Source organism: Miscanthus floridulus, chromosome 7 (assembly GCF_019320115.1).
Source record: "Miscanthus floridulus cultivar M001 chromosome 7, ASM1932011v1, whole genome shotgun sequence".
Lineage (NCBI taxonomy): Eukaryota > Viridiplantae > Streptophyta > Magnoliopsida > Poales > Poaceae > Miscanthus > Miscanthus floridulus.
The window spans coordinates 102135002-102149766 of NC_089586.1; the positions used below are offsets into that span (position 1 = coordinate 102135002).

The 14765-nt window shown below is 43.7% G+C and overlaps 1 protein-coding gene across 1 annotated transcript; it reads left to right on the plus strand.

Moving 5' to 3' along the window:
- The first annotated feature begins 13592 nt into the window (after nt 1–13592).
- On the plus strand, nt 13593–14255 carry LOC136465970 (uncharacterized). Its single transcript, XM_066464499.1, has 3 exons — nt 13593–13747; nt 13802–13986; nt 14032–14255. Exons 1-3 carry the CDS (start codon nt 13593–13595, stop codon nt 14253–14255), a joined length of 564 nt encoding a protein of 187 aa, XP_066320596.1.
- The last annotated feature ends 510 nt before the right edge of the window (nt 14256–14765 follow it).

Consider the following 14765-nt stretch of genomic DNA (forward strand, 5'->3'; position numbering starts at 1 on the left):
TTTGCTATGTTGGAGAAGATGATAGTCACATAGATTCTAATTCATTTCTTCAATAGCAATATGAAGTCCAATTTATGGCTTAGTGAAGACCAATCATCAATAATGAAATCCATTCTTCATCCATATGAAATGAGAACCACTTATATGATCAAGTGCACTCTCTTGTTATGGTTGACTTGCTTCATCATTTAACCATTGCTTGCTTGAGAGCACCAAATATGAGAATACCACTCGAATTTGCATGACTAGCTCTCTTTTAGGCGTTGCTTGCTTTCTAGATCAACTCTTTTGATTGCTTCAACTAAGCATCTCAAATGTCCCTTATATTACTACTTTCATATTAGCCTTTCAAGTATCACACTTGGTTTACCTATAAAAGGCGGCAAACCCCTACACATAGGGAGAAGTGATCTCTCTCCAAAGAACCATTCTTGATACTCATTTGAAATGACTTGATTGATTCATCCAAGTGATAGACTTAATTTGATGAGAAACCTTGAATCCTTCCTTAAGTCCTTTTTTCTACTTGTTTATGTCCTTTTTTTCTACCAAAAGATCTCTCATTGTCACTAGAACTTAAACTCCATCTTCGTCTTGAGTTTGAACTTAATCTTCAACTTGAGTACCACATGTGTGCCAAGTACACTCCACAATCAAATAGCCTTGTACTCTTTGCTTATCATGTTTCTAGCTAATCTCAAAACTAAACTTAGGTACCTCAACCACTTATAATCATGTTTCCAACTTAAGGACCTTTCAATCAAAGTGACCCTAGATCAATCCAATATTTGTCACTTTTCTGTCAGATTATGTACCCTTCAAAGAAAAATGTATATCTCCCAATGTACAGACTCAAATACCACAAAATTTGATGGAGATGTGTTTCACTAAGTCTTTTAGCAGCTATAAAAATTTGAGCTTAATTTGACCTCATATGAACTGCCAGCAATCAAATCTTCCACCACTGCTCTATGCTGAAAACTGCTGCACTATAGCTAACAAGATCTACTCCAAAATTGAAGCAATTCTTATCCAATTCTCATTACATTTGTACATAAACTTGTACCATAAGTCTAGAGAATGATTATCAAATTTCAAGCCAATCCAAACAGATTTGATCACTCAAACTCAGACTTGATCTCAGCTAACTCAATTTTTCAAATATAGGACAGATTTTAATCACTTGAGCTATACTTCATCAAATGTGAATCAAACTTGAAATCAATTTGTTTGAATATTTTTACAAGACATAAATTCATTCAATCCACTTACTAAAAGGTATCTCATGAATTTATCCAACACAAATTAATCCAAACTTGATTACTAATCATTTATCCATTGAAACATCTTATAGCAAGCAACAATGCATATTTATCTAATTCAATCAACTCATATGCACCCAAATAAAATATTCAACAGGAGATATACCTTGGTTAGCTTATGATCATCCAATTAGCAAGCTTCAACTCACATGTTTGCAAGCCATCAAATAATTCAATAAATCATTCACAACTTGAACATGACACTTGTATGTTGTAGCACATTTGGACTTCACCCAATTATCATGGCATTGGGTTTGGATGTGCACTAAGCTTTGTAACTTGACTCAACATGTGATGAACAATTATAATTCCATTGAATCAAGCCTCCAACGCCGATGGTACCTACACACATTCATCCACTTTTTGATGGTACCCAAACAAGTTTGGGTCCTCCCAAGTTAGGGGCAACATACCTAGGCATATCCTTAATATGAATAGTGAGATGTTTTGTAATTGCAATCAATGAGGTACCATTGTCATCCTTTCTAAGTACAATATTATTATCAATTGAAATAGGCTTATAATTATTACCTAAGGGACATAAATTAGCCATATGTCCCCTTTCCCGGTATGAGTAGCAATTTTTCTTGGTTAGAGCCTTCTCTTCCTTGCTCTTGTATTGCTTCTCGTTACCTTGCCTCTCACGAGTTACTTCAGTCCTCTTCTCAAACTTGGTAGGACATCTCGAGGCAAAGTGTCCCATATCTTCACACTTGAAGCACTTGATGTGAGCATACACCTTTTTCTCATCTTGATTCTTGCTCATCATCTTGGCATCTAGAATAAGCATTAGATGCCTTGCTCTTCAACCCCTTCTTGTTTTCTTCTTCTTCATCATCAAGCCACCACCATCTTCATGGTTGATCTTGACTTGCTCTTGGGGTGTATTTTCTTGCTCAACTTGTGGCTTTGGTTGAGGCTTCACTTGTTGCTTGGTTGGAGACATAGAGGTGAGATGACCCCATTTGCGGCACTTGAAGCATTTGACATGCTTTAGCCTCTCTTCTTCTTTCTTCAACTTGAGATTTTCTTCATTTGGGCAACCATTTGAAAGATGTCCCACTTCATGACATTTGAAGCACATGAAATGGGATAGCCTCTTTTGTTCTTGCTTCTTCATCTTTCTCTCTTTTTCTTTTGCCCTTTGTCATGCTCTTGTTGAATCCAATGCCACTCATATCACCATAGCTTCTTTTGTTATTCAACAGATGCTCGAAGGTGATTTTGGTGTTGTAGCACCTCTCTAACTTGTTGCTCAAATTCTTCACTTCACTTTTAAGCTCATTGTTCTTCAAAAGGTTAGTTTCACAAGACATGGAAGTAGAACAAGCATCTATAATTGAAGAACATGGCATGGCTAATAATAATTCATCATAAGAGGTAGATACATGCTTCTTGCCTACATCACTAGGGTTAGCAACATTGTGTGATTGATCAATTGACCTATGTGATGAGCTCTCACTAGTTTTAGTTTTTCCATTGGAAAGCTCCTTAGTAAGAAAAAGCATGGTCTTGTACCAAGTTATCATGAGCAACACTAAGTTCCTCATGAGCCAATTTTGGCTCCTCATGTGAACAAGTAGTAACATAAAGTAGATGCTTTTGTTGTTCACATATTTTCTTTAGAAAAGAGTTTTTATTTTTTAATTTCTCGGTTTTAGCCATCTCTTTTTCTAAAGACATGGTCATGCTAGCAAGTCTATCTACAAACTCATAATATGAATCAACATGATCAACCACATTAGTATTTTATACCTTTGTGTCACCTAGTGACATGAATCAATGTGGTATAGTGGATGGGCTTGTAGTAGCATCACAATCATGGCCCGAGCATGAGCCGTCATCATTATCACCAAGTGTGCTTGAGGTAGACTCATCATTTGCATCACTTGGGGCATCACCATGTATCTTGTCAAGTGAACTTGTGGTAGATCGATCATCATCATCCTCATCATCACTTGACCATGAGGTGGAGCAATCTTCCACAATCACCAAATTGTGGTCATGCTCGACACACTCATGTGCCTCCTCTTTGGGATCATCCTCCTGTACTTGGTCATCGTTTCTTGAGGAATCATCATAGAGTCGGTTGATTTCTTCCCACAACTCATGTGCGGTTTCTTTGCAATCCACCCTATAAAACACATCCAAACTCAAAGCATCCACTATAAAGCAATAATCATGTGCATCGAGTTCAAAGCATACCCTTTGACCCTTGGTAAGATTTTTATGATCAAGCACATGAGAAATGCCATTCATAACCATCCACCAAAACTCAGGTCCCTTTACACGAAAATGATCAATCATGTGGTTTTTCCACCGTGCAAGTATGTGCCATCAAAAATATGTGAATCACAATCATCTAGCCCACTAATCGCCATCCTCTCGGGTCGGTGAAGACCACAAATTAGAGACCTAGCTCCAATACCTCATGTAGGGTCAAGATGGCAGACTAGAGGGGGGGGTGAATAGTCCTTTCTAAAATTAATCGCATCGGCTAATCGAAACAAATGCGGAATTAAAACTATCAGTCTAGCCAAGACTACACCCCTCTATCTAAGTTCTCAAGCACCTTACAAAGGTCCTAATTAGGCAACAAAGGTGCCAGACTAGCTAGAGCTCACCTAACCAATCTAGCTTGTAAGGTCACATAAACCTATGCAACTAGTACTTCACACAACAGAGGGAGCTCCTACACAAGGCCACCTAAGCTCACTAGCAATGCTCAATAACAAGGCTACACAAGCCAAATTAGAGAGCACAAATTACTTAGCTACATAAACTAAGCAATGTGACTAACAAGTTTACTCAAACTAAATTAGTCACGCAAGGGAGCTACTTCTATGCTACACAAGCAAGAAGGTAACTAGCCACTACACAAGTCAACTAATTATAAGAGCAACTACACATGCATAAGTATATGGAAGTAAATGCAAGCTTGTGTAACGAGGATGCAAACCAACGGAAAGACAAGAATGACACGAGGTTCATGTGCTTGCCAACACACTAGTCCCCGTTGTGTCGACCGCTCACTTGGTGGTTCGATGGCTAATTGGTATCACCCGCCAAGCCTGCACGTCGGGCATCGCGAGAACCCACTCTGAAAGTGAGGGTAGCTCAATAACACGCTCAACTAGAGTTGCTCTTCGCGATCCCCATGGGGTGAGTACAATACCCCTCACAAATCCTCTTCTAGAGCACAGCACAATCTTCTCACGTGCTTCAATAGAGTCACAAGACACCAAGCCATCTAGGAGGTGGCAACCTCCAAGAGTAACAAGCACCACCACCTTGCAACTCGATCACCTAGTGCCACTCGATGCAACCTCACGATGCAACTGCACTAGAATCGCACTCACACTCAATCGGATGATCACTATCAAGTGTATGTGAGTTAGAGGGCTTCAAAGCACTCCTACACAAGCCACCAAGGCTTAAGGGAGCTCAGCAACCAGCCCAAGGCCGAGCTCCAACTCTATGTATAGCCCCAAGCTAAAAAGAGTCGTTGGAGTAAAGCTGCTGGTTTCTACGAGGGCATTGGACATGGTAGTGCCTGGCACTGGACAAGGTGGTGCCCCTCCCAATGGTTGAATTTCAACGGCTATTTCAACTAGCCATTGGTCACCGGATAGGGTGGCGGTGACCACCCAGCCAGCCACCTGAAACACCACGTCTCTGGAAAATTAGGGCGGTGCACTGCCATCATCATGGTGGTGACCCCCTCACCTTCCCTTGCTCTCTGCCAAAAAGAGGCGGTTCCCCAATGGTGCACCGAACACACCATGGTGGTGCCACCGCCCTACCCATGGCGGTGCACACCGGACATGGCTGTGCCTGAGCTCTTCTGTGTGTTCTTGGCCGAGGTTAGGTGGGCACCACCCTAGGGGTGGCGGTGCTAGCCTCTATGGGGGGTATGACCCTGGATACCCATGGCAGACCACATGGGCTATGCCCCCAGGGGTGGCCTAGCCCACAAGATGAAGCCTTGCAGGGCACGATGCTACTCGATGTCTCCCGTAAGACACCGAGAAGATATCCTAAAGATACTACAGGATCTGTTAGGATACGTATGATCCCATGATTCCTATAATCTGTTATTACTTTTTGGTTATCTTCTAGATCTAACTGACTTGTAACCCTGCCCTCGGACTATATAAGGTGGGCAAGGACCCCCTCCAAACTCATGCAATATCATACGATAGCCAATGGTGTCCAGGAGGTTTAACAAGAAGCCAGAAGAGAAGGGTGCAACGCCTAAGGAATAAAGAAATGGAACAGGCTCAGGCATCCGGTAAACCTCAAGTATGACGTACTAAGCAGACAGCCGATAGAAAGCAACCATTGGCTAAAATCCAAATGGCTTTTCTGTTGCCATCAAAATTCAGAGCTCCGGTAGATCAAGAAGTTTATTCAGATTTCGATGAATCGGAGTATGAGGAGATAGTTGCTAAGTTAACGGTTGTACAACAAGCAATATTTGACAAACTGGTCAAACATCGGCACTTAAAAGCATTATATATGAAAGGTCTTGTTGATGGAAAGCTGATGAACAAAATGTTGGTGGATGAGAAGATCTTATGCTTCTATCAATCTTATGCCTTACACTACTTTTCATAAACTTGGCAAAGGACTAGAAGATCTGAGGAAGACTGACATGGTGCTTAAAGACTTTGGAGGTAATACGTCTAAGACCTAGGGGGCAATAAACGTCGAACTAACAATTGGAAGCAAGACTCTGCTCATAACATTCTTCGTCATCAATGGAAAATGGTCATATAGTTTGCTCCTTGGTTGTGATTGGATTCATGAGAACTGTTGTATACCATAGACCATGCATCAGTGTTTGATTCAATGGCATGGAGATGATGTTGAGCTGGTTCGTATTGATGAGTCTGTGAGCATCGCAACAGCTGATCTAGTCTTTTGGGAACTAGGAGACTTCGAATGTTTTTCTGGCAAGTCATGGGAAGGAGGCTTCATTAAGATCAGCAATGAAAGCTAATAGCCGATGCAAGCGATTAGCTCTGAGAGTTTATTTTAGTAGAAAAGTCATGGCTTCACGTTGGTCGTTGGATTAAAGGAAAAATAAGCATTGAGTCTTGGAGATGGATTTAGGCCAACGTATGTGAATGCTGAGTCAAAGTGTAAGCGCAATTCAGAGTTAATGGATTTCTTAAAGAAGTTCTATTTCGCTTAATAGAACGCTTGACCTAGGTTGATTAATCGTTTGACCTTTGATATGAAAAGTTCTACGGGGTGTTATCCTAACATTTGATCAACGCTTGATAGCCAATTCATTCTCGGCTCTCATAGCCGGTACTAGGAGGGTATCGCCTCTAGTTCAAAAAATGAAAATCTTCAAAGACAATGAAAGCCGATACAATATGTATCGCCTATAGAGCAAAAACAAAAAGCAAAAAAATAGTCATACACAAGGGCATTGCACTGAGGTGCATATATGAAAGAACATGAGTCTTTGTTCATCAGATTACCCTAAGTACAGACTAATCAAAGACCTTGTTCACCACATCCTGAGCGGATGTGATGTCTACTATAGCCTTCGCTGCCATGATGAATTCTTTGAGCAGGTCCTCATGCTCCTTAGGGCCATCGCCCATTGGGAAACCAGTCTCCATGGCATGGAGCTTGTACCCAGTTTGGACTTGTACCACGGTCAGCGCCACCGCCACACCATGACGAATGTCGTGGTGGGCGATCTCCCGAACACGGACCAGGACGTCTTGGAGACAAATGTCGATAGGGGAACCCCGAGCATTGATGGCGTTCACGGCCACGTTCACCGCTAGTTGGAGAGACTCTAACTGCACCGTCAGGGCTGACAATCATAGGAACAAAAGATTATCAAGATAAAGATAATGGAAATCAGAATGAGGCGTTCTTGGAATTTATCTTACCCACCACCATGGCATCAGAATTGGCCAACCGCGCTCGGACGGCGTTGCCCTCCTCCTCAGCCGTGTGAAGGGTGGCATGAGAGACCCCAAGGTGAATCTCTAGTTGGTCGTTCTCCCAAGTCACCTCGGAATAACGATTCTAAGCCATCCTCCACTCATGAAGGTAGCATCGAGCATCATCGCCATTGTAGGAGTCGGAAGAATCCGACGACGAGGCCGACATAAAAGATGCGGCGTTAGAAGGCCCATAGGCCCTAGGCAGAGGACGGAGACTGTCATTCACAACAAACCTATAGGTGAGTCAGAATAGTTCATCATCATAAATGGGAAATGTCAACCTCACCTCATGCGTTGGAGACGCTAGTTCATCGGCATATTCCCCTCCGAGATCTCCTCCACCGCTCGATTGCCGCGGTTATCCTCGCTGGACATGGATTTGACTGGATCTACAAGAAGGGAAGGGAACCGCTATAGGGTTTTGGAAGACGAAGAAGTGCAAAGGAATAGTTACAAGTGGAGATATGTTCGAGGTTGAAACCATCGGCTGGTATTTGAAGCCATGAAGCGAAGAGGTGAACACCTTGGAAAGTATGGTAGACAACCGCAATTAATAGAAGGTGAATCATCACCTCACTAATGTCGAAGAGAATACAGTGTTGGGTGACTAAAGGCAGAAAATCAGAGGGTTCTCTTAATGAAAGCCGTGTTTTTAGACTCAATTGGATTGAGATCGGAAGTCTGGGATCAGCTGTTTTTAAATCAGCTCTTTGCCAAAACAAGAGATACAATGAGACAATAGGAAAATATGGTTATCGTCAGTTTTACACAAGATACATGTGTTAACCTATGGGTTACGAGTTCAAAACATCATGGATAATTTTCAATATTTCTAGCCAAACAACATCAGCTTCTGTAATCTTTTGGTTGTATTCTTTGGCTGTTCCAGTAGTGTTCTCAAGACTACTGCGGATGGCTCTACTTCCTTTCACTTTGGCCAACAGTTTCTGTTTCTTCTGTGTAACAGCCAAAAACTTTATTACAAATTAGCAATTCATTCTTAGCATTTATTAAATTCTCTAGGTATTTTTAACTTAGGCCAAATAATAAATATTGGATAAATAAAATAAACTATAAGGTTTAGAAATATGTTTGTTGCATTCATGCCAAAGCATATTGTTTTTGGTTGAGTGTAGGGCTAGTGGATTTGAAGTTGAATTCAAATTCTATTTGAATTTGGCTTAGAATTGAAAATAGATTTGGAAAAGGTTTTGTTTTTAACAAAATTTTACCCTTCTTCCATTCTGGCCCAACCCCCAGATTTTGGCCCAGCCCCTTTTCTCTTCCTTCCCTCGCTAGCCCGCTGGAGGCCCAGCCGTGCCTCCCCTTCCTCCTTTCTCTTTCTCCCGCGCTGGCCTGTTCGCTTCAGCCCACTCGGCGGCCTGCCCCGCACGCCAGCGCGCGGCCTGCATTGGCACCCTAGCCCACAACGCCCGCCAGCTCGGCCTTCATCGCCCGCACAAGCTACCTGTCCACTCTCTCCCTCTCACTACACGCTGGCCCCACTAGCCAGCGAAGCCGCAAGCCATTTTCTTCCCCGCTACGATGCAGGCCCACCCATCAGCGCCATGCCCTTCTTTCCCTTCCTCTTCCCTAGTGTTTCCTTCTCCCTGGCACCTTCCTTTCTCCACCGCTACCGTTAGCGCTGCCAGCATGGAAAGCCACCATCATCACCCACATATGGCAGGCGGCCAATCCCGCCCAAATCATCTCACTCCCCTTCCTATTTCCCCTCCTCGTCCGACCTATAAAGCTCAACACCGTCCCTTCTCCCTCTCCCATCCTCTACTTTCATTCTCTAGCAGCTGCTGCCATAGTTCTTCGTCACCGCGCCTCGAAACTCAACGCTGACGCCACTCCGAGCTTCGTCGTGACCTCCCACAACTGTAGGTACCATCAATTTGATGATTTGGTCATAGCTTGATCGAATTCATCCTCACCCGCGCGCTCTCTTTCTCTCCAGATCACCGTCGTTGTCGACTTCACTTCCAGAGCCCTTCCCAGACACCGCGCATCCTTCTTCCCAACTCACGGTGAGCCCCTTGTCCTTCCTTTCCCTCCATTTGTCGATTTGCGCATTGGAACGTCGTATCGGTGAGAACCAGTTAAGCCAGCCATGGTGCCGCCGTGGACAAGACGCTCCGGCGGGTAACCCGTCTCGGCTTTGCATCCTTCTTGTTCGTGCGCTTGTGTAGATCATTTCCGTGCATCTTGTTTTGATTGGGGAGGTCCCGAGCGCTATTCTGGCATCCGCCGCCATGCTGCCTCACCACCAGTAATGGAGGCTCATTGGTGTCACTGTGCTACCGTCGGAGGTTCACCCGCGCACACCAGCACCATTGGTTTTTAGATGGATAGCCGAGATCACGTACCCCTTTGGGGATTATAACCGGTCCATCGGTTGGACCGTGGACTCGGTCTACAGCGCCATGTCAGCATGCCCACGCACACATGGTGCACCACGCCACTCACACACCACCACGTGGCCGCCCAATCAATAGCCGGGTCAAACCCATAGTCAAGCCGCGCCCCTTTTGTAGAAAAACCCCTCTGTTTTCATAGATTCAATCCGCAGTCCAGTTTAATTCAAAGTAATTGTTTTTCAGACCTGTTTTTATTCACTTTAGACCCTGTATTTTCTAGAATTAGTACCTGTAGTCCTATTACCGTGAATATTCATATTTTTAATTATTTTAATTCAAAAATAGGTTCAGTTTATTTATAGAAATGCCATTACATCTTATTTCATGCATAACTTTCATGTTTTAAGTCTGATTTGAGTGATTCTTTCGCTCACGTGTTCGTAGCAATACGTAGAATAGATTTATAAGCTTTTCAACTTATGTTTTTACTGTTTGGTGTACTATTCTAATAAAAGTCTATCTTGTATGCATGTAATGATTGGTATGATGCTTGATTGGTGATTGGAACACGATTAGAGGGTGAGCCATTTGTGGTGACTGAAGACCCACAGCAGGATCAGCAGTACTTCCAGGACAACTTTGAGGAAGGCAAGTGTACCAAAGACCCTTGTTACCTATGAACTATTACCATTCATATTCATGCATGTGTTTAATTTGAAATACCTTTAAGGATTTTACCTAGATGATTACTTGTACCACATATCCTTGATACCTGGGGTTTTTGGGTAGGCATTTTGGATAGATGCTACAGTGCTTAACATAAAATAATTGTTAAATATGACTGAAGGCTATATACAATGTGATAAAATAGAGCTTTTTAGCAATAGATAGGGGGGCTAGGGTATGGGGTTGAGTACTCTAGTGCCTCTCCATAAGGACTTAATCCTAAAGCGACAACCCAGGAGGGTCCGTACAACCCCGAGTGTCATATGGTTCTGACTTTAACCTGTTAACTAGATTATACTAGCTCGTCTGTAGCTCTAGTAAGGGTAAGAGGATATCTTTCCTTTTTCTGCTAGGGTGTGTACCGTGCTGCGATGCCCACGTGTGCCACTCCTTTGTAGCTACGACTTGTTAGTGCAACTAGCTAAGGGTTTCACAGTGAAACCCTGCCACACTTCCTAGGAAGAGGTGTAGTGGGTCTCGCGAACCCCGGCATTGGGAATCATGGCTCGATGGGTAAAGATGTATAATTTCTGCAGAAATATTTAACCTGTTATAACAGCCGTGCTCACGGATACGAGAGGTCTGGATCCTTCAAGATTAGTGGTTACTGTGGATGGTGGATGGTTGGGAACTGAGATAAATATGACTATACTTTAATATCACTTGGGAATTGGGATTGTTCATTAAAGTAGTGATTCAGGATGCAAAAATCTGATCAACTAAAATTGCGAACCATAGTCAAATAGTGTCAAGCCTTTTTGAGCCTCATAGATCCCTTTGATATACTTGCTAAGCATGGTGAGCTTACACTTGCTTTACATCTAATGAAAATCCTAGATGGGTAATAGATAACAGATATGATGAGTTCCCAGAGGATGTCTAGGACTACGAGGGAGACGTTCACCAGTTGGAGTCCCTGTGGCAGTTGGGCTAGTTATTCCGCTGTGATTGTAATAATATCGCCATCAAGCAAACTTTGTATTAACTTTATGATGAGATATGCGATGTAATAAGTACTTTACTTTGATACTATTGCAATTTGTGATATATGTGTGTGTTTGGGCATCCTGGGCACATATATATGAGTACTTGGTTTTGCTATGCAAAATTGGGTGCGACAAATTAGTATCAGAGCTATAACTGACTGTAGGACGATCAACCTGGTTAGAAATGGATGTTTCTAGGATCACATTATCTTTATTTTACTACCTTTAATTTGCTATAAAATTTTTGCTTATATTCTGTTCTTATCTATTGCCAAAAATTATTTTGTTCTAATAGTCAACCTTTTCATTCTTATGGATGGCCCGCACCAAGCGGACCCCACGCAAGAGGACCATCATGATGCCCACCAGGAGGACCAGGTTCACATTGGGCAAGCATGTCCTGGCACATCTGGTGGAAGCTCTGAGGAACTAGGAGGAGGAACCGCCTGTGGAGGTGCCCATGGGGGAACCTTTGGAGGACGTGCTGGAAGATCCAATGGATGAAGAAACAGAAGAGGGGCCCATGTTCGAGGAGCCCATTGAGATAGAGGAGTCTGAGGAGGATCCTATGGAGGAGCATGGACAGGGTGGCTAGGAGGGAGCTGGTGACCCTGACGATGGAGATGACTCTGATGATTCTGATGTTGATGGAGGTGATGACGGTGGAGATGGTGGTGATGATGGAGGAGACGGTGGAAATGGGGGTGGTGACAGTGATGATGATCACAATGCACTGCTGGCTCAGGGATGGACTGTGGAGATCCACTATGACTTGGAGGGTGATGCCTACTACCACCCTAAGCTTCTCGCACTTGTACATCGCTACCACCCCAAAGGCACTATTCAGTATAGGACGGAGCATTGGACCCACCCCGAGTACACCGACTTCTGGGAGACAGAAGTGTACATCCGAGAGGGGACTCAAGTGCGCTACATCCATCGTGCCATCACTGCACGGCTCACATGTGCAGCCATCATCAGGGACACAGTTCGACAGGCGCTGGTGGTCAACCGCGACCGCCACTTCGATGACATCGCCTAGGAGGACGACCGATATCTTCCCCATCGTCGGAGTGGCCAGTTTACATGCAACATCGCTGCACCACTTGGAGAGGCGAACCTAAGGCTGAGGCCTACCTTATTGTGCTTGGCTGAGACCAACACTGACTTGGATCAGGCCCTGGACGAGCTCGATGTCATGGGGAAGGCATATCTGCAGCTTGCACATGAGAACGCTACACTGAAGCAACAACAAGGAGGTCCAGATGTGGAAACGCTAGGAGTACCTGCTCAGTCGCCCTCGAGAAATAGAGGAGAGTTTGGAGACCCCAACACCAGCACCAACGTCGACCCATACCCATAGGAGAGTCTTAAAAATATGTAATAAACACGCGTAGATGTGCGAGAGAGTGTTTAGTTTCTTTCTTTTAATGGTTGAACAAGTGTTACTTGCATGGTTCGATGTTTATCATTATGAACAATGTTTGATTTGGATCTTTGATATGATTATGATGACTTGTGGGCATGTCCACGGTCATTTAGTTAAAGTTAAGGTTTAAGGAATATTATGAATAAATAGTTGGGTTTTGTTTTATCATGCCGTCCATTCTATAATCATTCTGAGCAGTCTACCTTTATCAGATCATATCTCATATTCTAGATGTCCAATGGTTATGAAAATTTTATGGAGATAAGTAGACTTCAACATCTTTCTTTTGGCTCTGGAATCACCTCGATACCTATTATAAATTGTGAGATACAGCTGTTGTAAATTGAGGTTTCTGCGCTGTCAGAATTCTGGAACAGTACTGCTTGTCGTCTGTATTTGACAAAGTAAACGTCAGAATCTGAAAAAGTGTTCAAAATGAAAATTGTAGATAATTTCATAATCTTTCCAGAAAGGTAAAATACGCAATCAGATGATAAACAGAGAGTGAGTTATGCTCGTTTTACTGTACTGCTGTTGTCCAACTCGGCAGAAAAGTTCAGAACAATTATCTTCTTGTATACCCTATATATATCTCTCGTCTTAGATCTTGTGACACCTACTCTTGTTATACCATTATCTTTTAAGGGTTATATGCTTGGACATGTGAGACTTATATGATGCATCTACAGATGGTGAACACCAGGAGGAACAACTAGGGAGGCGAGGACCTGCCACCACCTCCTCCAATCACCATGGAGCAGCTGATGATGATGCAGACACAGTTGTTTTAGCAGATGGCCCAGAACATGCAGAACATGGGGCAAGGGAATGGGAATGCACCCCCTCATGTCAGAGATAAGAGGGGAGAGTTCCTGAAAGGACACCCACCTGTATTCAAGCACTCTATCGACCCACTCCAGGCTGACGACTGGCTACGTGCCATTGAGAGGCAACTAGAGATTGCCTAGTGTGATGATAAGGAGAAGGTTTTATATGCTTCTAGACAGTTGCAAGGAGCTGCACTGGATTGGTGGGACTCATTCCGCTTCGGCCGTACCGAAGCTAATCCCATCACTTGGGCCAACTTCCACAGTGCCTTCCGCTCTCACCATGTGCCTGCGGGACTGATGAAGTTAAAGAAGGAGTTCTTGGCTCTCAAGCAGGGGAGCATGACTGTTGCTGAATATCGTGACAAGTTCATATAATTGTCATGGTATGCACCGACTGAGGTAGATGAGGATGGGAAGAGGCAAGAGCTGTTCATGGAGGGCTTAAATGATGGTCTCCAGTACCAGTTGTTGTCTCATACTTTTGCTAACTTCCAGCAGCTGGTGGATAAGGCTTTAGTGATCGAGAACAAGCGCCGCCAGATGGAGGACAAAAAGAGGAAGTTTCAAGGACAACAATCCAGGAGCAACTCTTGCTTCCATGCCAACCCTCAACAAGCTCAACCTTAGCAGCGCTATCAAGGTCAATCAGGTCTCAAGTCTCAACCGCAACTAGCAACCCCAGCGTGCACAGCAGCAGCAGTAGTACAAGGCACCAACTCAGCGCCAGTAGCAGCCCAACAATGTACCTATGAGGAATAATGCCCCCAATGCTCCCTAGAAGAATGGCGCACCAAAAGCACCAAATGCAGTTAATGATAATAAATGCTTCAATTGTGGAGAGCTGGGACATTACTCCAACAGATGCCCCAAGAGGACGGCTAACCCGCAACATAATTATGTTCGGGGGGAGGTGAACCATGTGACTACTGAAACAGCTCAGGAGGCACCAGATGTGGTGATCAGTACGTTTCCGGTCAACTCAAACTTAGCTACAGTACTTTTTGATTCGGGTGCTTCGCATTCCTTCATAGCATATACATTTATAAAGAAGCATGGTATTCCAGTAAGTGTTATGAAGAAACACATGTTAGTAAGCTCACTTGGAGGGGAAATGAAAGCAGAGTGGATATGCTTAGC